Source organism: Fusarium verticillioides, chromosome 1 (genome assembly GCF_000149555.1).
Source record: "Fusarium verticillioides 7600 chromosome 1, whole genome shotgun sequence".
NCBI lineage: Eukaryota > Fungi > Ascomycota > Sordariomycetes > Hypocreales > Nectriaceae > Fusarium > Fusarium verticillioides.
The window spans coordinates 1,287,308-1,309,414 of record NC_031675.1 but is presented as its reverse complement, the minus strand read 5'-3'; the positions used below and the strand labels follow the sequence as shown (position 1 = coordinate 1,309,414).

Genomic DNA, 22,107 nt, shown 5'->3' with positions numbered 1-22,107 from the left:
GCGAGAGACACTTAGACAACTGTCCCTCTACCCCAACGATTCGGAGCTGGATACACTTCACTGTCAGCTCCGGACTGTTATAGACTCTATCATTTGTCCAGTTGCTAGTTGATAACTTATTCCTTTTGCTGTATATCATGCAAAGCATTTCAATAACCACCTCTACCGGGTGGTATGAAGAACCCCCTGGAAATATGGCTAGGGATAAAGAAGAGAAGATGTATCAGTGCCATGAACGAGAACTCGACCATGAGTAAAACTTGCTAGCTATAAAGTAGCACTAAAATGATTAAACAGTATCACTTTTCTATCTGTTTACTATAAAAATAGTTGTGCATCTGCATCCGACTTCTACACTCACGACTGTGGTTACTAGCACCAGTTCCTGAGCTGTCTTTTATCCCCCCCCCCCCCCCCCCCCCCCTTTTTTTTTTTTGAGGTGAAGTACCTCGCAGAGAGATCATGAGAGAGATCCTGGCACTTCTGTTTTTGAGTGCTCTAAACTGCATTTTCTAGGTATGTGGTGCAATGAACAAGACAGCGTAGGAATCCTTTTTGGGAGTCTTTCACTTCTACACGCATTCAAGCTTGGAGGGCATCACTTACACGGACGAAGTATGGCCAATCAAGTCTCTTGCATTCAATTTAGGAATGCAATTTTTAACAAAGCGTTTCCCTAGAGAGCTTTGCCCTCTTTATAGCCAATGAAACCTCGGGATCCCAATCCCCAGCCATCGTCTGCATCAATCTAAATCGGCGCTGGTAATGGCCGATCCCCGCCTTCTCATGTCAAAAAATCTTCAGTCGAGACAAGTACTGATCAACTTTTGATGGACCTCCCAGAAAAGCATAATTTTTTGATCCAATAACAGTATAATTGGATAAAATTATAAGCCTTTGTTGATTCAGAAGCACGCCAACTTGAATCTTGCCCTCGTTGCATGTATACATCACCAAGGTTCTTCTGTTTTGAGGTGACTTCTTCGAGTTTTACCGCCCCACTTTTCTTCTGTGTATCGATAGTAGATTTCGTAGGGCCGTTTTGGAGGGCAAAAACTTCCAACAATCATCATCCGCTGTATCAACGACTACGCCGCCGCGCCGAACAGCACCACGCCTCGAGCCTATCCCTGGGATATATTCTAAATCTACCGTTGGACACTGCTTTCACTGCTTATGCTTTAGTGAAGTCGAAGTAATGGCTGAGCCTGGCCAGCCGGAGCTCAACGGGGGAATGTCCCCGACGGGTGCGTACATGTCCCGCTGCTTCACGGCAGACATCTGTCGCGACAGACGAACTTTGCCCAATGCTGACTGTGGTAACTCTAGGGATCAAGAAAGAGCCCACTAATGAAGCTGACATTCTCGAGGGCCTTGGCCTTGACCTCGATTCCATCATGCAAGCTGCGACTAAACGACCATTTGAAGACGAGTCTAACGGCGACGACCCGTCGAAGAGGGTCAAAACTGAAGCCGAACCTGCCTCTGAGCATGCACTCGATCTTCCCCAAGGCGCTGAAGAAGAACTCGAAGATGGCCTTGCGCTTCTCGTACAGAATGCGCTCAGCAATGTCAACGACTTCGTCTTTGGTTCCTCGAACGATCCCATGGAGATTGATGGCATTACCGACCATAGCTTACCTCCGCCACCTCCTCCTCCTTCACCTCCTTCAGTCTCATTCTTCTCCGACCCTCAGAAGTATTTGCGCAAAGCCAGTCGACATGCGCTTGGCAACTTGGTAGGTGGCGCGACTCGAGAGATACCGCAGCGCTTACATGGGTGGGATAGGCACTTTCTGTCCTCCTCTTATTCTCACAATCATTCGACGACTCGATAAAACCTATTCAAGATGCCGACTCACAGCACGCCAAGTCATTTCGCGACCTACACGCTTCTTTTGCGCAGATCAAGCAAATATATTCTTCGGGGCCCATTCTGTCAGCCGACGATCCGGACCTCCACGACCACGAATCCCGTACGATCCTCGATCTAGCGAACCTTGCTCAATTCGGTATCTGGCTATTACAAACCACGCCATCCTATTCCGAAGCTCATCAGCACTTCCATGCCATCTTCAGAGGCCAAGTTTCAGACCTCGGTTCGGATGCGCTCGATCTATACATTTCCCTCAAAACCCAAGTAGCCATCGATGCGCTTGCTACAAAAACCCAGGAACAATCCAAGGAGCAAGTTTTGGAAGAGGCACTAATCAATGGCATGGAAGAAAAGCTACGGGGCCTTCATAACGGGCTCGATCTTACGCCCGCCGATTCTGAGTTTATCGCTTCTGTCCGAGCGAGGAAAACGTCTCTTGAGGGTGAAGCTTCTACCGAATCTGGTGAGTGATTTGTCGGCGACGATGTAGAGCTTCTTACTCACCAGTACTAGCTGTTTTGAGAGAAAAATACAAGGTTGACGATTTATTGCGGCAAGTCTCGACATGTGTAAAGACACGGCTCGCATTGATGTCGGACCTTGGATCAAGATTAGGCCATCCTATGCGATCTAGCGAAGAGACTGCAGTTGACCTCTTGGGCGATACGACCGGCGATGCGAATCTCGACTTGGACGAGCTCTCATCCTTCTTTGAGAAGACAGCTTCCGGGCTGGTTCAAGATGCTTTGGCTGGACTGACTGAAGATACCACTGCCACCCCTGCCGAGGCCAATCCTCAACCTGAGCAAACACCCACTGTCACCGAAACAATCGAACCGCCAGCCGTGGTCGAGCCTACCAAGAGCCCCGAGAAGGAACCTGCCTCGACTCCTCAGGCAAACGGCAAAGTGGAATGTACTCAACAAGATTACAAGGAACTGGAGGCGCTGGTAGCCCAAAGTACAGATCACTATGTCAAGACTACACTACATGGCTTGTCGCCGGTACCCTATCAACCTACAGTTCCCACAAGCACGAGTGAGTTAGGTTTCAGAAGAACGCAAAGATCATACGCTAATGTGAACGCAGCCCAAACATATCTAAACCAGCTCCAACAACAACAAGCCCAGAACCCGTACTTTTCATCATATACGCAGAGTATCCCTGAGCCACAACCACCGCCTCAAGAACCAGGCCATCAGCTCCCGCCACATCAGACCTGCTCCAGTGCATTACTGTACGACAAGGCTCGTCAAGCAGCCCTCTCTAAAAATGCGTCTCATACAAGAAGAGAAGGCATCCACTCAACACGTCGGCCGTGGACTCAGGACGAAGAGAAGGCTCTCATGGCAGGCTTGGACTTGGTCAAAGGGCCTCATTGGAGTCAGATACTCACCTTGTTTGGGGCGCAGGGCACGATATCAGATATACTTAAAGATCGGACACAAGTCCAGCTCAAGGACAAGGCTCGTAACCTCAAGTTGTTCTTCCTCAAGACCAACTCTGAGATGCCATATTATCTCCAGGCTGTCACGGGCGAGCTCAAGACACGAGCTCCTACACAAGCAGCGAGAAAGGAGGCTGAAGAACGAGCAAGGATGACTTCGGAGGAGGACCAGGCCAAGATTCAAGGAATCATGACACTGGCTGGAGGGTTGCAGAACTCTTCACAAGGACAGGGAAGGGCTGCAGGAACGCCAGCATCAGCCGTTGGTTCAGGAGTTATGACGCCTGCTCAGAATGCGGCTCAGGCAGCGTCGTCGCAGCAAAGCCAGGCGCACAATCAAGCTGCTGCCCATTCGTATAACCCAGCCACCTCATCGGGATATCCACCGTCGACCTTGCCGCAGTCAAGACCAAGCGTTATGTCGGCAACACAACAGTCGCCCCATCAAGCAGCGCATCCTCAATCACAAATGTCTATGTCTCCTCAGACCCCGCGATCCCAGCAACAACAACTACCTCAGCAGCAGCACAGTGCTATGCACTCTCCCGCCCACGCCCAGGCTGCTGCTCAAGCTCGTTCCCATACGTCGACACCCGTCGGACAGCTACATCACTCCCCGCCGCCACAACATACACCAACTCCTCAGCCAGTTACTCAACACCATCCTCAGCCTCACTTCCCGCCAGCTCCACATACTCAGCTCACATTCCCTTCTCCTCCTCCGCCTGCAAATGCCACGCCTAATTTACACACACATGGTCAGGTGCCAGTTCCAGATACGCAAACACAGATAGATCAACACATGCACGACAATGCTGCGGAGGCCGCACTGTTGCAAGGACTTCAGGCAGCAGTGGCAGAGTCTATGTAGCACAACGTTGGACAATATGCTTGAAGAGATGACCACATACAGTGGGCTTTTTTGATGCACGACCTTGTTAGGCTCAAAGAACTGTTTGGTGTTTCTGTTCACTTTTTCTCCTTCTTATAAATGTTGATTTCGACGGCGGACCAGTTGCTTTAGAGCGAGCCATGGCAACTAGGTACGTATCAGGGGGTGCTAGGCGCAGTTGGCTATAGTCTTTTCCGCGAAAAAAAAAAAAAGTTTCTTCTTCTATAGATAAGAAAGCCTCGATGGCTGAATTAAAGGAAAAGGGAGGGAGGGGGAGAGAGACGAGAGGGATAGAGACAGCGCAGTGAAGTGGAGGTCTGGCTTGGAATGATACCACGAATTAGGAGGTGAAATGATAGATGATGACTGGAAACAGCGGGAGATAGACAATTGAATCATCTCTAACCTTCAACAAACATTTTGTCCTGGTACTGTGATATGCCGTGCTACTGGCGATGAGTCAAGATTGAAGATTGCCATCGTGGGTGAGGTTACTCATGTCACAAGGTTGAAAATGCCTGAGTCGCCTATTCGTGATCTTGCAGCCGGGAGCTTACAAAGGCATCCCAGTGGTGCGTTTCATGATGTAGCTCGCCGTGTGTCCTGCATGAGTAGTGGTACAGATCCACGTTGGTGGCAGCCCATGACTTCGGCTCTCTATCTTGTGATACGTGCCGTGGACGTTCAGTTCAAGCGCAGAGCCGCATGGGCACGATAAATGAGTGCATAAATTGCCGCTCTGGTCCTGACTTCTGGGCCTTGAGTCTGAAGCGCAGAGAGACAATACATCTTACCCCTTTTCAACATGTATCACATGCCATATGAACTAAGGCGCGGCTGGCATTCGACCTGTGCGGCGACAGGGACCATGTGTCGCAATCAACCAGTCCGTATACAGGTGAATGGGCGGATGTATCCGTCAATTTATTGCCAGTTCCATGCGTGCTGGCAAGTTCAGAACGGGCGAGCATGCCCTATACAGACGTTACCCAGAGCCTCTGTATGCGCTCGGCGTGAGTTGTCATTGCCAATCTTTAACCAGGACCAAATGGCTGACGGGTAGGTAGATATTCAATGTCAGGCAATAGACAATGGAACGAAATGTAGATTGGAGGTCAAGGAAGGGGATATGTTGGCATACAGATATTGCCCACAGCTTCGTAAGACAACGCCTTTCACTCTTCGACTCCAAAGCTAACAATTACAGATCTTTGCGGGTATCAAGATTGTCAGAATCTGAGATCACGACCTCATGATCAATACCTCCCCCTCTGCGACGACCACCGCTGCCAATACGACAGCTGTCGCAATCCTAGAGACGGCGGCGCTGGTGTGTTCTGTCGATCTCATACTTGCAACGAGCCTTACTGCGGTGCCTTTGCTCCAGGCACAGATCCAGACGATCCTCGACGCTTCTGTGAACGTCATCGTCAATGTCTTAGACCGCACTGTCCACGCCTCTGCCATACTCGCGAGAACGGACACCCCACACCCTTCTGTGGTGCGCACTATTGCGAGGCGCATGACTGCGACGATGGTCGTGAGAGGGGTACTTTCTGCAATGCGCATACGTGTGTCGAGCCAGGCTGTGTAAGAGGGAGGCAGATCCCTGGCGAGTACTGCAGGGAGCATACGTGTAGGACTTGGAACTGCCACATGAGGAAGACTGGGAGGGAGTTTTGTCCGCAGCACGAGTGTGCCCACGATGGCTGTGACGCTGAAGTGGAGGAGGGTAGGTTTTGTGGTCCTCACTATAGTAGACATATGGGGGCTAGATATGGAGGAAGAAGATATCCGGCTCCAGGGATGAGATATCCTATCTACGACGACGGTGAGTTCACTCGATCTGTTCTGTTGCAGCTGCTGACTCAGGTTCCAAGGGATAGATCCCTATGATATGTGTCCAGGCATCCACGACAGACGAGGATGTGGCCGAAGACCTGAACACGGCAGTCCATTCTGCCTACACCACATCTGTCACGTCCACGACTGTCCAGCCCCTAGGACCCGATCATCCCAGTTCTGCGTTGATCACGAGTGCCCTATAAATGGGTGTCCTCGTCCAAGGAATACGCGACCCCGCGGGATTAGAGATGGTGATTCACGATTTTGCGACCAACATACCTGCAGCCATCCTGGTTGTGCTATGCATACTGAGGAAGGTTCAGACAGATGCATGCTTCATGGGCATGATATGCCTATGTATAGGAATAGGAACAGGAGCAGGATGGCGGATGGCGATGGGGTCAGACTGGGGAGATTTCCTCGAGGTATCAGAAATCGAAACTACGATGATGAGGATGAAGATGATGATGGGCCCCCGTTTGGTCAAAGACAGTTTGGATGGGCTCAGCCAAGGCGCAATCAATTCGCAGCATGGGGTAGAGCAGTCTGATAGTACCAAGGGTGGCTCATTTCATCCAGACACTCAGCCACAGTTGACGAGGACTGATTTGTTGGGGGCGGTCTTTGGTGGGATACATTAGTGCCTAGAGTAGAATGTGAGGCTATTCACAGAGACATTTGCGATTGTGGATGCAGGCAGGCAGGGTCTTGACCGTTGCTGGGCCGAGCCGAAGAATAAAGTGCTTGCATTTTGGTTTCTGCAAGGGCGAGCGGAAGTGCAAGGGGTCCCGTGGTGATGATGCCTATTTTTGAAGATGATGGTGTTGAAGAGGAGAGACTGGAGGCCTGATGTACCTGTCATGCGGACAGGCACAGTCATTTCCATAAATCACACTGTATGATCGCTAATGTCAGTATGGATATCTACAGTGTGTTTACGATACCTGCACAGTCCCCTCTAGGTCTCTTGACTATCAGCCCAACCACGCGATGTCCCGCTCACGCTCATCAGGAACCAACACCTGCACATGCACGTCACTCAGCTAAAGATGCACGACACATGGCTGTTTTGATCTTCTATAGGTGCCCTTTCTTTAGTAGTATTCATGAGCCGCAGCCGCCAGAGCTTTAATTTCGTTGATCTCTTTGACGCGCTTTGACAACTTCATTAATACACTGACCTATCAGTCCAACTCAACAGCTCAAAGAACTTGCAAGCTCCGATCAATGCATAAACATAGCATTATATATCATGACTCTTACTTCGTCAAGCTATTGTATCTAGTTGAGTCCTCTGAGCGTATTGCTGACTTTCTCTGTCTGTCTGTCTGTCTGTCTGCCTGCTCTGTAAAATGACCACCATCATCAATGAGACAAACTCAACAGATGGCCACGCGCCACTCCAAGGACTCCAAAATATTCATGTTGGTTCTTCTTTTTCAACCCAAACTAATTTTAAAGTCCCATACTATGTAAATGCTCTGCCACAGTTTGAGTCCTACGCTCTAACTTAGACACTCACTCACTTACACTTTACCACATCATACGCTTCTATAAGCCACGATGTTGAGAATTTCGCGTCCGCGTGCTTCTCAAAGTGGAACATTCAAGTCAGAATGTCTTTAATGCGAGTTTTCTGTGATTGCGCAACTATAAGTGATTGCTTATAAAAAGCATTTGCTCTTCACGGGCATAATTCCCTTGTTCAAACACTTCTGACCTTCTTTGATCACCTGCATTGACCCGACTGTCTCTTTCAACTGTCATTCTTTATATCCGTGGGAGCTATTTCAAGACAAGAATAGGTCATCCATATCACCGCAAGACCTTTTCATAAGTCCTAACTCATCGAGACACTTTCCTTATATCTTCCATCATACCCAACTATCTTAAACCCGGATCTTCTGTCATCTAAACTTGACGCAACTCCCGGCTATCTCGACTGTCAAACACAAAAAGAAACTCAGTGAAACGAAACATCGATCGACATGTCTCGCCGCTGTTATGTCGAGACCAGTCCTGATGGACGTCCTCGACTCGTAACCATCAAGCGCTCCAGATCCTACCACCACTCCCACCGCCATCCATGCGAGTACTACAAAGTCAGTCGCGAAGAATGGAGGACTCTTGTACGACAAAACGAACTTCTCGATGAGGCCAACCAAGCATACGCTTCCCAGAACGAAACCCTTCGATCTCGGCTTCACAATTCCGAGGCAGAAACTCATCGACTATGCCACGTCGTCATCCCCTCTCTAAACGACCAAATCGCCAAACTATCCCGCGAGAACGAATGCCTCCGTCGTGCAGCCGAAAAGCCCTGTGATCCCCCAGTTCACACCTATCACTTCGAGCTAGAGAAGCTGCGCGCCAAGATATGCAGACTTGAAAAGGAGAACAAGACTCTACGAGATGATAATGGAGATCTTCGCTTTAGAGTACGCGAGCTGTCTAAGCAGATCGACCAGAGCATCAGTCGAAGAGTTGCAGACTTGACTAAGCAGATTGAGTACTGGACGAACCAATCTGGATTCTGGAAGAAGAAATACGATGAACTACGCGAGCGACATCTTGGTCTGATTACAATTGTCGAGTCCAAGATTGAGAAGACGGAGTATTACGATGATGTTCTGAAGAGACGGCGCGTTTGTTAATTCTTTAATCGGCCTTTCTTTATAGCCTCAAATGGTTTTCTTGTGAGCATCATGATATTATTTAAATAGAACAATGGTCAAGGTCTAGACGGGACCCTGCTTTCCCCCTTGTCAACACCGCCATCATCTGGCACTATTCCCTTTCGCGATTCCTTTCTTCCATTGAGGTTTTGTTCTTTTGTTGCCAAGGTATGAAGAAGTCTCTCAATCTCATTTGGTGGTATACTGATACTCTGCAGTTATATACTCCCCTGTCTGGATGAAGGCTAGATTTCAGGTCATATGAACTCGGCGTGGCCTATGTCTTTCGCCATGGCACATTCTACTACAAGAGAAGGCATAGCAATACGTTAGACGGAGTTTGTTCATACACATATACCCTATGTGATCGAGTAGAGAGAATGATAGTCTCCCACTAAGAACAACTTGCACCCCTGTTGAACCTACCAACTATTCTATGTGACCGCGTGGCTAAGCTAGACTGCATGAAAGCTATCTTGTGACGTACAAATCCCATCATAAATAAAAAGGAGGGAAGGGTCATGAGAACTCGACTCGACCCAGGGTAGCATCCAGATATAAAATGTCTTAGAAACTTCACTTTTGCAACGACACTAAGCATCAGGTAAGCAAACTAGCAAAACAAAGATATCGTTAGAGATCTGCGGTTCCGTCCCAGCTCAACAGAATCAAAAGGAACAGGCTGGATTGTAATTGTTCGAGCAATATGCACTGCCATGGCGTAATGTGGCATGATGGCAGTGCATTTGAGCCGCAATAATCGCATGCTTTGTAAGACGGCGGATGTTCTCGACGGCTCGATATGCACACTGGTGCCTTACTGTCTCCTGGCGAACCATACTGCACTTACATTTTCGTTTGTAGTGAGCCGAGCACTCTACGCGGTGCAACGCGATATCCCGTGGTATCGCGCATCTTCTCCCGAAACTCGTGGGGCATGTCATAGATAACGACGACGTGAAAAGGAGGGGCAGGCGAGGCAACCAAAGAGAGAGGGGTAATGACTGAATGACCAATAGAGGCGGCCTCAAACTTAGAAAACAGGCGGGAAATGGCGAAAGAAAAAGTCCTATTCTAGGCAGAAGGGGACTTTGGCACCATAAGGATTGGTCGCCTAGTTTAAGTGGAAAAAGGCGACCAGGATAACCTTTGGGGGCCGACGAGACATTGGATATTGATGTGTGGAACTGGTGGAGGAGCGGTTTGAGAATATGTACGCATGCATATACATCCATATGGCAGTGCCTTGATCCGTGAGAGGGCAGTCTGATGAGGGTGTGGTAACAAGGGAAAATGGCAGCACACCGAACTAGTATCGAGGTTTGAGGGACCGTTCCGTACCGTGAATGAAAGAAAGGGTGTGGAGTACACGGGAGGGACCCGTAGTGGTGGTATCGTGACGGATGTGGAGGACGTCGAGCATGGCATGAGAGCGCCTAGAGGTGTGAGTCTGAAAGCGGGTGACCAGTGCGAAGAGGTTGCGAAGCCTGGCTCGAGGTTGTCTGGGTGAAGTAAAGTTGGCCTAGGAGCTGGGGTGCAGTATTTTCACATGACCTTTCCTAACAGCATTATCCAGTTTGACTCACATGGAGGGCCTCAGAATAAATTGGTCGCGCTTATCAAAACAGGGGCTGTGTATGTACAGTGTAGAGTCTAGGAATGACAAGCAATCTGATCAACAAATTGCATTGTAAAAAAAAGGCACACCTTGACCTCGAGTGTGCGTGACTTGAAAAGGCGATTTCGCAATTTGCTACGCCTTTGGTTGAGAATCGCCAGCAAGCGGGTAGATCCGCAGTTTAATTGGCGATGCCACGGTAAAAGGTTTGGCGTTTACTTTCCGAGTTCGGAAATCCAATAGAAACCTGTTGACCGTGTTAAACCCGCATCGCAAGTCATTTAGCGACCGTTACCGTTATAGGCAAACGAAACCTGGAGGTGGAGGCCCGGTGAACGGGAGCAGCCTCCCGCTGGATCGGTAAGGCAGGGTACGTACCAGCTGGGCTTGGGGCTGGAGACCTCGGGTCGGTACACAGAATTCCACATCTGAAATTGGTCAACAAACTGTCAAATTCAGGGGGTGGGAGTTCATACGCACGCAATAAAGCATAAGGAGCTAGGGCTGGAAACGTGGTAACGGGGCAGCTTGGCGACGGAATGCGGGAATGCAAGGAGAGCCCACGATAATGACGGAGCTCGCTCAACTCTATCCACAAAAGAGCTCATAATCAAGCATTGAATGCCAGCAAGAGTCAAACTAGCTCGAGGCCACCTCACGAGCCGAAAACAAAGGGGGGCGCTTGTCAGTCTAATGACCCAGCCCCCGGTCAATATCAAACACTCCATTCCCGCCGAGTCAGAATTTTCTATTCTGCCCCAATTTTGTTCTGACAAGCGGGTAGGGAAAGAAGCTCGAGCGTTTACCGTAGGTTAATTATTAAACCCCCAGAAGCGGGAGGCCCTCCCGGCGGATGTCCCCCGGGTCCGGGCCTAGGCGACCGGCGATGGGCGGCTTCTCGAGGACTAGGGCATGGGTCTTGACTTGAAATGGTTTTGCTCTCCACACACAAGCTCTTCCATTCCGACCTGGTGAGCGATGTCTCCCCACGATTATGTATGTTGGAATACCAGCTAGAAGCGCAGCACGATATCGTACCTACATAGGTAGTGCAGTGTAGTGTAAATCGTTTCCCTCCTTTCATGATGCGCATGATATCGCACATCTTGCAGAATACATCATGGGTTACCAACCGAAGCCATGCTGCCACTCATCTGCTCCCATATGCAAGAAAGCGAGCTGAAGGGTTGGGCGACCAAAGACAAACGAACAAGGGGGGTTTCACACGCATCACATCAATGGCTGCCCTGGGCCCTGGTCCATAGTAACGCACCACGGGAGTTGAAGTTGGATGTGTTTGCACACACACGAAATAATTGTAAAGCTTTCTTTCCATGTGCCGAATAAGTCGCATTGACGACAAGGGTGACGGCGCAGAAACGCAACCAACGATACGGCGAAACTTCCATGTTAACATGTCGCACGTCAAGCGAGCCCCCTTCCCTCCGCCAGCCCGATGAGTCACTCTCCTATAGCTTCCGTCCAAAACGGACTCTTTTGGGTGCTTTGTGGGCAGCGGAGGCGCTCCAGGGGCGGCGTAAGAAGTGACTTGGTCGCTCGCTCAGATGGCGGTGTCCGCACCGGTGACAGTACTTAGCCACGAAGCGGCATGAAGCGGAGTCGTCGGCCAGCAGATAATCAACAACACGACCTTTTGTCAAAAATAGGCTGGTGTTGGCGAACCAGTATTGTAAACGTTGCGACGAAGTGAATCATAGTTTCTTCCGTATCCTTTTTTGGAGGGTGGTTAGTGGGAGGAATGTAAAATGTTCGTGGATATCATGACAATCAACGGAAGTGAAACTGGCTGTTTCCGACCCCCCTGTCTGTCATCCAGGGTGTCTGGCTGATGACTGGGGGTAGCTTTTAAAGACGGTGACGATGTCGGCAACGCTTTTCTAAGCCCTCTCCTCTGTCTAGGCCTTTTCTCGTTGCTTTTCCGCTGCAGGTGTTTTCTTTTGCTTTGCCTAGGTTACGGCGTAGCACAGGCCAGGGATTAATAATATATACAAATATCCCATATCATGCCCCTTTTTCGGCGATATGAGGGATTCAGGAATCAATCCAAGCAAAGAGCCGGGGGTGGTATAAGAGCACAAAAAGACCAGAATTTAGAAGCCGAACCGGCAGAGAAACAGAAAAGGACCCCGGCTTTGACAGGGGTTTAACGTTTGGAGGTGTGGGCGAAGTGGGCATTGGGCTCTAGTCGGCTCCCCTTGGGCACTGAGCGTTGGTTGCGGTCCCTGGTGTTGGCGTCACAACGCTTTCACTCATCGACTCTTCGCATACCGCACTGGCGGGTTTAATGTGTTGAGAAAGGATCCTTGGCTTGTCTGAAGCGCAAATGCGAGTCTGAGTGTGTGCGCCAGGCCCAGTTTCCATTTACCATGTCTCTGATGTTCCAATCACGAGGTTGGAAAAAGAGCTCCCTTTCACTCCCTCTTTGGTGGTTCGCACACCCTCAACTCCCTTTATTCTCTCAGTCTGAACAGGGGTTGATGCTATTTTGTAACGCAGTGATGAGGATGGGAGAGGAAGAAGATGGCTGTTCTCTATTCCTCGGGTGCATGTGCGGTGCGGGTGTGTATAGTACTGCATACCTAGGTAGGTACCTTAGTATGTAGGATCAGAGGAGGAGTCTGCATTCTGTCTGCCTGTCTGTCTGTCCCTTTCCCGTCTCTCCGTCTCTCTCCGCGTTTGCGTGCACCGCAATGTACCGACTCTGCATAGACGTGCAGTTGAGTATGTATAGGTGAGACCATAGCAGACCGCAGATAATTGTCTCCCCATCTGCGTTTTGTCGTCATCTGTCCATGTTGAGCATAGATTAAAGAAGAGCGAGCCTATGGATGTAAGTGTGTAAGGCGATAGTAGCTGAAAAAGCAGGGAATCTTTTCCCAGAAACTCTGAGGCAGACATAGACGACAACAACCATGTCTTAGAAGGAGCACCTCATTCACTTCAATTTCCTTTCTTTCCATATTGATACTCCATCCCCTGCCTCTGTGTCTGCCTACCTGCCTTGCTTTGTCTTAGGCCTGGCCCTTCCTTTATTGCGCCCCCCTTCTATAGCCCACCCCCCATTCCAGCAACTAAGACACCTGTAGCCTGTAGGCCTTTTCTTTTTTTTTTCTCTCCCACAGCCGAGTTTGACAAAACCCATATCAACCCGAATATTCTACTTTTTCCCTCTTCTGCCTGCACCTGAACTCACTTCTCTTTTCACCACACACAGGTTTATTCCAACCTTTTTCTCTCGAATATTCTATTCTACTCTGTACTGTGCTACAGGAAAGATATCTATCTCTCGTCTTTGTTTTACTTGTTGGTAAAGCAGTAGTTAACAACTAACTTGAGTTTACACCTCAACTCACCTCTCTTAACTCGACGTCACCTTTTTTTTGCCTTTGTGGCCCCTCGCGCTCCCGCTCCCGTTCCCGCTACAACCCCTCCAGTAGAGAGCCTCCAGCCAAAAACGCCCGCGCTTCTACCCGCCTGCCAGACCAAATTACACCGCTGGTCGTTGGGCAGAGCTGCACCGCAGCGAACAGAGTTAACACCACAAAACAACCACGAACACACATCATCGAGACGACTTTGGCGTCACTTCTCGCCTCTTCTCTATTTCTTCTTTCTTGTTGTTGGCGATCGTAAACAGCCCAACCCGACGCCATGCCTCTCCACCAGCGGACTTCTGCTAGCCCATCCAAGAGGAGCAGCTCCTCTGTTAGGAGCACTGTCTCCGCCAGAAGCACTAACTCTTCCTCCTCCTCCAAGTCAAGGGCCTTGACTGGTATGTTCAATAGTCGCCTTTCAAGTTCCCCGCCTCAGCCGACTAACACAACCTTTTCTTTTGTAGTGCAAGACCATGACTACGAATATGAATTCGATATCGAATCCGAGCTGCGCGACGATCTTCAAAAGGCCAACACAGAACTCAACAAGGCCAATGCCGAGAACGACAAATTGAGCGCCCAGAACGACAAGCTCAAGGCCACCATCGAGCAGCTCACCCGCAAGTTGAACGAGTCCAAGGCATCACTCGAAGAGACCACCCGTAAGCTCAATGAGTCTACAATCTCGTGCCGTGAGCTCAAGGCCCAGATCGAGGGTGTGCGCTCTGAGGCTGATGTCCTACGAGAGGACAACCGCCGTCTTAACACCGACTTCGAGGAACTCAAGGGCGATAAGCGCCGCCTGAACAATGAGTGTGAGGAACTGAAGGAGGAGAAGGAGGCCCTCAAGGAGGAGAATGAGCGCGTCAAGTTCGAGCACCATGATCTTGAGCAGCGCTTCATCGGTCTCCAGGCCAAGCATGAGAACCTGACCATGCGCCACAATGCTGTAAGCAGCCAAGCTCCCTCGTCTGCCATGACGAGCCCCATGTCCAGCCCAATGCCCAGTCCTCTTCCCGCCCCTATTCAGGAGGGCCGTAAGAACCCCTCCCGTCCTTCCAGCAAGGCTTCTAGCAAGGCCTCTAGCAAGGTTTCTACCAAGTCATCCAGCAAGCGAGAGCCTCGCGAGGACCGCCACCGTGAGCAGGAGGATCGTCACCAGTCTGAGCGGGAAGAGAGCTCTCGTGAGGAACACACTCGTGAGAGACGTCACCGGGATGATCGCGAACGCCGCGACCGCGACCGCGAGGATCGAGCACGCCCCCCGCGCAGCGAAAAGCCCAAGGACAAGGAAAGATTTGAGGCCAAGGAACGCTTGTCGAAGCGGTTTGATGAGCGCCCTGCCGTGGCACCTCGTCAGACCAGCTTCATCGAGCCATGGGGTCCCGGAGGTTGGTCTCCTCGTTATGATGCCCCTTCAAGCGACTTTGACGCTTACGGCCATATGGCAACAGGACGCAAGGCCGCCAGTGTTGTGTCTAGCGGGGCTTATTCCAATGTCCCTCGCACGACCAGCATTGTCAACGGTCACTTCAGCAGCGACAGCAGCGCATACGATGATGAGCGGTATGAGGATGGTTCTTACCATGCCTACCCCATCCCTAACTAATCATTCTCTTGTCTTGTTTGATCTGCCATTCTCAAGATTACGTGGTCTCTGACTGCATGCCACCAAAGAGAATGGGCTACAGGTCAAGACAGGATATTCATGGGGATCGACGTGATTCACATGAGCACACACTCTCTCCTCGAGACGCCCTCGAGGAGTGAGATCCTAGTAGGTTGGGCTTAACACCAAGCTCCACCTCTTTATCTCTTCCAATTGTTACCGATGATCGGATTCTGGCCAGTCACCTTCCTATTATGACTCAATTCCAATGGCGAGTTGTTCCAGGCCTAGTCTACTGATGTGTCGCCTTTCCCCCGCATGGAATATGGTTACCGACGCCGGCCGAGATATTTAAGCTCCGCACAGGATTATCCAATCCCACTCGCAGCATCCCAACTTAGACTTACATTTATTTTTCTGTTGGTTTTTGCAGCTATACACAGACCCCAATCGAGTTGATTGGGATCTCTGCTTTTCATACATACGTTTTACATCATCGCCATGAAGCTTTACCCTTCCATTCCTGAGGACCTCGCCGCCTGGGTGCAGCAGCAACCTGTATTCTTCACAGGCTCTGCTCCTACTCATGGCTCTCATATCAATGTCTCTCCCAAAGGCCTTTCAGACTCGCACTTCGCTGTTCTAGGACCCAACCAGTGTGCCTATATCGATCGCACTGGTTCCGGATGTGAGACGATTGCCCATTCCTACGATAATGGCCGCCTGTGTTTGATGTTTATGAGTTTCGGTCCCGCCCCTCGGATTGTCCGCTTCTTCTGCCGGTCCAGGATTGTCGAATGGGATGACCCAGCCTTCCCAGATCTGGTCCGCCGAATCTCCAAGGGAAAGCGTTCTACATTTGATGGCGCCAGAGCCATCATTCTGGCTGATGTTTTTGAAGCCCAGACAAGCTGTGGCTTCGGTGTTCCCCGGGTGAAGAGGGGTATATATGCACCTAATGAGACCTCTGAGAAGAACTTGTCTCTTGAGCAAGTCCTTCAAGAGGGTGTGGATGGTAAAGTGAATGAGCTGGCTGTGTTTGAGGAGAGGCCCACAATGGACATGTGGGTGGCAAAGCGAGTTGAAAACAATACGTTGTTGGATTATCATAAGGAAACCAACGTGCTGAGCATGGATGGTTTGCCTGGACTCAGAGCTGCTCGTCGGAGCGTGGGAGAGACGTTATGGTTTACGGATGCAAAGGCGCATGCAAGGAAGGTTTTTGCTCAGAGCGAAGCGATTGCAGTTGGATTTGTTCTTGCATTGTTGTTGTACGTTGTCATGGTTTCAGTTGGAGCGATTTCAGCGTCATGGCCAAGGATTCAGGCTTGAATGGATATAGGAACGGCGCAATTTTCGGTTTTGGGATACCAAAAAGTACAGTGTTGTTTGGCTTTCAAAAAAGGGTGTTCCCTCGAAGGGATTGGATTTCTTTACGTCTTTATGTCCTTACTTTTTTCTTCTTCTTTTTCTGGTTCCTATTTTCTTTTCTAGATACACATTTTCGTTCTTCTTGTTTGACATACCAGATAGATTTGTAACGCGTTTGCTACAGGATACGGGTCCAACAGCCTGTGTAGCAACGATACCACCCATGTTAGGATAGTTTATTAGTATTGGTAGCACTAGAGTCTTTGATTTAAAAAGTTCTTTTAAAATACTTGCTTCCTTTTCTGCCTCTGTGACTATGAGTTCCATATCTGGTTTTCCCCTCACTTTCTTGACACCTTGTGAGTCATAATGGACTCTCCGCACTTGATTCAGGGGTTACGCTCCCATGTACGCAGTGACCAACTGAATGATGGCATTCGCCAAAGAGGTTCTTGCGGGATTTATCTGATACTATGGTAATAATTGAAGCCCTTTCTCGGTTCATGCAAGATCAAGCATCTGCATTGTTCTGGAGTCAAGTATTCGGAAGGCCCATGAAGCACCCGCATATGCATGTTGACATTTTATCCCAAGACCGCACCGCACATCTAATTACATACTCAATGTAATCACTTATCAACACGAACTGTAGACGCAAAAGTCATATTGCTGCTTCGATCTCTGAACCTAGCATAATCACCCCCCTTCCTCGCTATGCCACCTGCCGCTTCCTCAAACGCCACTTCCGCTGGAGTAATCGTCTATCAAAAGATCGACTCTGTATTGGATTCGTCGCATGCGCGCGCAAGGCAAAAGCACAAAGACTATAAATCAGCCGTGCTCTTATCCGCTTGCAATGTTTCAGCTGCTCTGATGCCCGACTCCTGACTGCGTAGTGTCCATGCTTTGAGATAAGTTGGACTTGTTAAGCAACTGTGTTGCACAGTAGGCTCATAACAGCGGCACAACGGCGCAGATTAGGTTGTTCGCTAGAGGGGTAAAATATTCGAGAAAAGTCCGAAAAACATCTCTTCGCACTCAGCCACCAGCATTGGCCGGAGCTGGACTATGAGGAGCAGTCCCTTGATTGTTGGGACCAGAATCCTTTGCCTTGTTGCCTCCACCTCGTCCACGTCGACCACGGCCAGATCCCTTCTCTGGCGCAGCAGATCCAGCAACTGGGGCTGGGGCTGGTGCTGTCGTTGCCGCGTTTGCGTTCGTGTTGGCAGGCTTCTTGTCCTTGCGCTCCAAAACTTGTACAGTGCCCTGTGCAACAGTGATAGGACTGGCAGTAACAGCCTTCACAAGACCCTCATGTTCAGCAAAGTCAACATAGGCAAACCCCTTTCTCTTGTCAATTTCAACAAAGGTAATTGTGCCAAAAGTTGAGAGCGTTTGTTTAAGCAACGCCTCAGTAACACCTTGAGAGGGGTTGGCATGCTTGACAAAACCACGAGTAGCGTCAGGAGAAACAGTAGGAGCTTTCTTCTGGGCATTGGACCCCTTATTGGGTCCGCCTTTAGAGCCACCAACTGCATTTTCTGCTTTCGATCTCCCTCCCTGTGAGGCCGGCGCTTGCGTTGCGGCATTTGCTGGCTTCCCCGGTGGGTTGGATTCGGCATCTGTAGCCTTTTTCTTGAGGAGCATAATTGGGGGGTTGGGAGCTGGTTGGCTCGATGTGCTCTCTTTAACTTTCTCTTTCTCTTTGCTGTTTTCCTTGCCCTTCTCCTTTTGATTACTCTTTTCAGCGTTCTTTCCGCCTCGAGTTCTGCGGTTTGCTTGCTGCTGTTTGTTCGCATTTGCAGCACCTCGTCCCTTCGGTTCTGGTGCTTCGGCATCTGCTGATTTTGCAGGTGTAGATGGGCTTTCAGAAGCACTAGCCTTTGTTTCGGCAGCAGATGTGTTCTCCTTTTCAGGTGTCTTTGCATCTGCATCTGCTTTGGCAGCGTCTTGACGTGCCTTTCTATGCGCGCTTCCGGGACTGAGACCAAGATCTCGTTGGAGGATCCTTGCCGCAGCCAAAATTCCCGCACGTCGACTCTTGGGTGCAGTTTCTTGGGCGCTGGAGTCATGGGATTGGCTTTTAGCGTTGGTCTTCGAGGCCTCCGCATTCGGCTCAGAAGTCGCCTTCTTGGTGAGGATCTTGACGGTTTCCTTGGGAGCCTTTTCTCCCTTTTCGGCCTTGGACTCTTTGCCCTTCTTCTTACCCGAGTCCTCATCCTTGGACGAGTTCTTCCCCTTGGTGCTCCTAGAATCCTGCCCGTGTTTGGAATTTTTGGAAGATGAGCTCTCTTTGGCTTTGCTCGCCTTCTTCTCCTTGAGGTACTCGATGAGTGGCGTAGTGGTGACTTTAGCCTCCGCCTTACCAAGGTCGTCGCCCTCTTCTCCTTCGACGGTTTCTTTTGGTGGTGCTGGATTCGCCAGTTCCTCCAAAAAAGCCATGAATTCAGGATCCTGATCGATTGTTCCCTGCCGAGCATCGGTGCGCTTCTTATTGCTTGGAACCTTTTTGTAAATAGAAAACTCAACAGAAGGAGGACCAATCAAAGAAGGGCTATTAAAAGATGCCTTCGCATCCTCCCAGACTGCGGTTCGCACAGCATTGCTCAGAGGCAAGATATCATCCTTTTTCATAACATGAACGTGGGCGCGACCAGGCCGGGAAGGTTTCGAGGGGCTTTGGACGGCGTTAGTAATATAGAACTCGGCGGCAGTATTCAGTGCCATACTCAGTAGAAATCTTTCCTTCCACGAAGGAAAACCAGTCAACCTTGCCCTTACCCAGCTCCCACTCGCTTCCAAGAATCGATACAAATTCTGTCTCGGTCATTCCAGGAGGGAGACGACGTATCACGAGCTTTTCACCCTCGTTATGAGCCTTAGTCTTGGTCGGTTTTGGAGTTTCGTCCTCATTCGCATGCTTTTATCATAGTTAGTCAGAGTGTCGTCGTTTCTCACGAATCCCGTCATGTCACCTTATGGGCCTCGGTAGATCTTGCATTAGAGCCTCTCCCTCTGGCTTTTCCATGAGAACTGTTCTCTTGTGGCCCCTTTCCCTGAAACAAGTCAGATATCTATGTCCCTTGCTCCCGAACGTCACTAATCACCTTTGTTGGTTCTGAGGTCTGATTTGATGATGTCTGAGGACCTCCGTTTGCCCGTCGAGACAGGACTTGTGGTGTTTGAGCTGACATCTCGCATACCGCATATACCTCGGTTTGTAACTGATGATGCCGTAATGTTGATCGATATAGCGAAAGGCTCAAGTGAGTACTGTAAGGCTTGATGAGTCGCGGCCTTGCTGCCCCGCCAGTGGCAGTGGGGCGATACTGGAGAGATATGCGATTATCCACCGAACGATGAATTCCTCACGTGTAGTCTTGGTTATTGGTTCGTATGATATTTTTAATGGTAAAGGGGAATATTTAAGTTAGTAAAAGAGAAATCACGAAGTGGGTAAGAATCATTTATAGGATTAACCAAAACAGCAGGTGAATCTTGTTCAAAGTTTCTCTCTCTGGTCATGGCCGAAGAATTCCCGGCGTTTCACTATCGCACCCCTCCATAGCAAGGCAAGCAGGCCTAAGCATAAGCCCCACCCGATTCGCCGCATGTGTACCAGTACCACGACCAACACCTCACATATCGCAGTACAGGCTTCGCTGGGCTGGCATATCTCTCCCCGCCATCATACTCCCACATAGACCTTCCATTGAAGGGGCATGCTAGATCATGGCTTCAGGCGTACCTCGACCGGGCCCTGCGAACCTGGGGCCCAATGCCGGCCTTGATGAGTGGCTAGAGGAGGCCAAACAATGTCATTACTTGCCTGAGCGCGCTATGAAGGAGCTGTGCGAGAAGGTCAAGGAGATTTTGATGGAAGGTGAAGACCGCCAGATTCAGATGCACCGCTGACCTGCTGACTCGGTACCTCAGAATCCAATATTCAGCCAGTCTGCACCCCCGTCACTGTGTGCGGCGACATCCATGGCCAGTTTTACGACCTTCTAGAGCTCTTCCGGGTATCTGGCGGTATGCCAGGCGAGTCCAACGTGCAGGCGCCGAAGACATCTTCTACCGTCATCACCTCGGACGATATCGAGCCACCAACAGAGATCACAAATCCCAAGTTGAGGAAGAAGATAAAGTCTTCGGGCGAGAATGCAACATCCAGCGGCGCGGAGGAGACCGAGGCAGTCGAGGCAGAGGAGGCAGAGGAGGCAGAGGAGGATCCTGATTCCACAATGGCAGACCAAACCGAGTCTGGCGTCACAGTGAACAAGTCAAGTCAAAGTGCCGATACTCGATACATTTTCCTGGGAGATTTCGTGGATCGAGGTTACTTCAGTCTGGAGACATTCACATTACTAATGTGCCTGAAGGCGAAGTAAGCACCCTCTGGCGCTGGTCGCGTGTCTTGGCTAACCGCATTCCACAGATACCCTGACAGAATAGTGCTTGTTCGTGGTAACCACGAGTCTCGACAAATTACCCAGGTGTATGGATTCTACGAAGAGTGTCAGCAAAAGTACGGCAACGCCTCTGTCTGGAAGGCCTGCTGTCATGTGTTCGATTTCCTCGTCCTTGCCGCCATCATCGACGGTGAGATTCTCTGTGTCCACGGTGGTTTGAGTCCTGAGATTAGGACGATTGATCAAATCCGAGTTGTTGCCCGTGCGCAAGAGATCCCCCACGAGGGTGCGTTCTGTGACTTGGTGTGGTCAGATCCAGAAGATGTCGAGACGTGGGCTATCAGCCCTCGTGGCGCTGGATGGCTATTCGGAGACAAAGTCGCAACCGAATTCAATCATGTCAACGGTTTGAAATTGATTGCTCGAGCCCATCAGCTCGTTAACGAGGGTTACAAGGTATTTAGCGTCATTCTATCTCGATAAGGGTTGTACTAACGATGATCAGTATCATTTCCCAGAGAACTCGGTAGTGACAGTCTGGTCGGCGCCCAACTACTGCTACCGCTGTGGTAATGTTGCTTCTATCATGGCTGTGGATAAGGACTTGAATCCCAGGTTTAGCATTTTCTCTGCTGTTCCTGACGATCAGAGACATGTCCCAGCAAACAGAAGGGGGCCTGGTGATTACTTCCTGTGATGAAGAATGGTGTACGTATAACGGACTTAATGGCATATGTTGCATGTAGAATAGCATAGGGTCAAAATACCCATGGTCCATCGGTGATTTTTAGTGGGAATGCAAATGGATGGTTATGGATTGGGTAGAGTTGGTATCTCAATTGCGAGCAAGGATAATCACTTCGTTCATTACATTTGTGATATTCGTGATGTTTCCTGTTTCAGTAAACAGTAACTCTATTCTATCAAGTGGTTCCTCATGACATCGACAACTCTGTTTTGGTAGAAG

At 49.9% G+C, this 22,107-nt stretch overlaps 8 protein-coding genes across 12 annotated transcripts; 6 read left to right on the top strand and 2 right to left on the bottom strand.

The window, feature by feature from the left end:
* The first annotated feature begins 1,006 nt into the window (after positions 1 to 1,006).
* On the top strand, positions 1,007 to 4,630 carry FVEG_09538 (hypothetical protein). Its single transcript, XM_018898549.1, has 5 exons — positions 1,007 to 1,247; positions 1,330 to 1,739; positions 1,790 to 2,339; positions 2,390 to 2,914; positions 2,966 to 4,630. Exons 1-5 carry the CDS (start codon positions 1,199 to 1,201, stop codon positions 4,192 to 4,194), a joined length of 2,763 nt encoding a protein of 920 aa, XP_018756457.1. The 5' UTR covers positions 1,007 to 1,198; the 3' UTR covers positions 4,195 to 4,630.
* Positions 4,631 to 5,467: 837 nt separating this feature from the next.
* Positions 5,468 to 5,809, top strand: FVEG_16613 (hypothetical protein; the record flags this gene model as incomplete). The annotated part of the gene is made up of 1 exon (XM_018905857.1): positions 5,468 to 5,809. One exon carries the CDS (start codon positions 5,468 to 5,470, stop codon positions 5,807 to 5,809), a length of 342 nt encoding a protein of 113 aa, XP_018756458.1.
* A 2,239-nt stretch (positions 5,810 to 8,048) lies between these two features.
* Positions 8,049 to 8,714, top strand: FVEG_09539 (hypothetical protein; the record flags this gene model as incomplete). Its single annotated transcript, XM_018898550.1, has 1 exon — positions 8,049 to 8,714. The coding sequence occupies one exon, from the start codon at positions 8,049 to 8,051 to the stop codon at positions 8,712 to 8,714; it is 666 nt and encodes a 221-aa protein (XP_018756459.1).
* A 327-nt stretch (positions 8,715 to 9,041) lies between these two features.
* FVEG_16614 (hypothetical protein) lies at positions 9,042 to 12,127 on the bottom strand. 3 transcript variants are annotated; one of them, XM_018905859.1, is made up of 3 exons: positions 10,830 to 12,127; positions 10,732 to 10,781; positions 9,042 to 10,600 (listed from the first exon to the last, which is right to left on the bottom strand). In XM_018905859.1, the coding sequence occupies exon 3, from the start codon at positions 9,968 to 9,970 to the stop codon at positions 9,404 to 9,406; it is 567 nt and encodes a 188-aa protein (XP_018756461.1). In that variant the 5' UTR covers positions 9,971 to 10,600; positions 10,732 to 10,781; positions 10,830 to 12,127; the 3' UTR covers positions 9,042 to 9,403. The 3 variants fall into 3 exon arrangements, with proteins under 3 accessions (XP_018756461.1, XP_018756462.1, XP_018756460.1); XM_018905860.1 differs by having other exon boundaries at positions 10,834 to 12,127; XM_018905858.1 differs by having other exon boundaries at positions 9,042 to 10,781; positions 10,834 to 12,127.
* Positions 12,128 to 14,025: 1,898 nt separating this feature from the next.
* FVEG_09540 (hypothetical protein) lies at positions 14,026 to 15,357 on the top strand (the record flags this gene model as incomplete). Its single annotated transcript, XM_018898551.1, has 2 exons — positions 14,026 to 14,146; positions 14,213 to 15,357. The coding sequence occupies 2 exons, from the start codon at positions 14,026 to 14,028 to the stop codon at positions 15,355 to 15,357; spliced, it is 1,266 nt and encodes a 421-aa protein (XP_018756463.1).
* A 501-nt stretch (positions 15,358 to 15,858) lies between these two features.
* On the top strand, positions 15,859 to 16,689 carry FVEG_09541 (hypothetical protein; the record flags this gene model as incomplete). Its single annotated transcript, XM_018898552.1, has 1 exon — positions 15,859 to 16,689. The coding sequence occupies one exon, from the start codon at positions 15,859 to 15,861 to the stop codon at positions 16,687 to 16,689; it is 831 nt and encodes a 276-aa protein (XP_018756464.1).
* Positions 16,690 to 16,977: 288 nt separating this feature from the next.
* On the bottom strand, positions 16,978 to 20,507 carry FVEG_09542 (hypothetical protein). 2 transcript variants are annotated; one of them, XM_018898553.1, is made up of 4 exons: positions 19,836 to 20,507; positions 19,704 to 19,784; positions 19,458 to 19,648; positions 16,978 to 19,405 (listed from the first exon to the last, which is right to left on the bottom strand). In XM_018898553.1, exons 1-4 carry the CDS (start codon positions 19,920 to 19,922, stop codon positions 17,767 to 17,769), a joined length of 1,998 nt encoding a protein of 665 aa, XP_018756465.1. In that variant the 5' UTR covers positions 19,923 to 20,507; the 3' UTR covers positions 16,978 to 17,766. The 2 variants fall into 2 exon arrangements, with proteins under 2 accessions (XP_018756465.1, XP_018756466.1); XM_018898554.1 differs by having other exon boundaries at positions 16,978 to 19,648.
* FVEG_09543 (protein phosphatase) lies at positions 20,202 to 22,078 on the top strand. 2 transcript variants are annotated; one of them, XM_018898555.1, is made up of 4 exons: positions 20,202 to 20,611; positions 20,665 to 21,115; positions 21,167 to 21,596; positions 21,646 to 22,078. In XM_018898555.1, exons 1-4 carry the CDS (start codon positions 20,461 to 20,463, stop codon positions 21,835 to 21,837), a joined length of 1,224 nt encoding a protein of 407 aa, XP_018756467.1. In that variant the 5' UTR covers positions 20,202 to 20,460; the 3' UTR covers positions 21,838 to 22,078. The 2 variants fall into 2 exon arrangements, with proteins under 2 accessions (XP_018756467.1, XP_018756468.1); XM_018898556.1 differs by having other exon boundaries at positions 20,202 to 21,115.
* Positions 22,079 to 22,107: the final 29 nt, after the last annotated feature.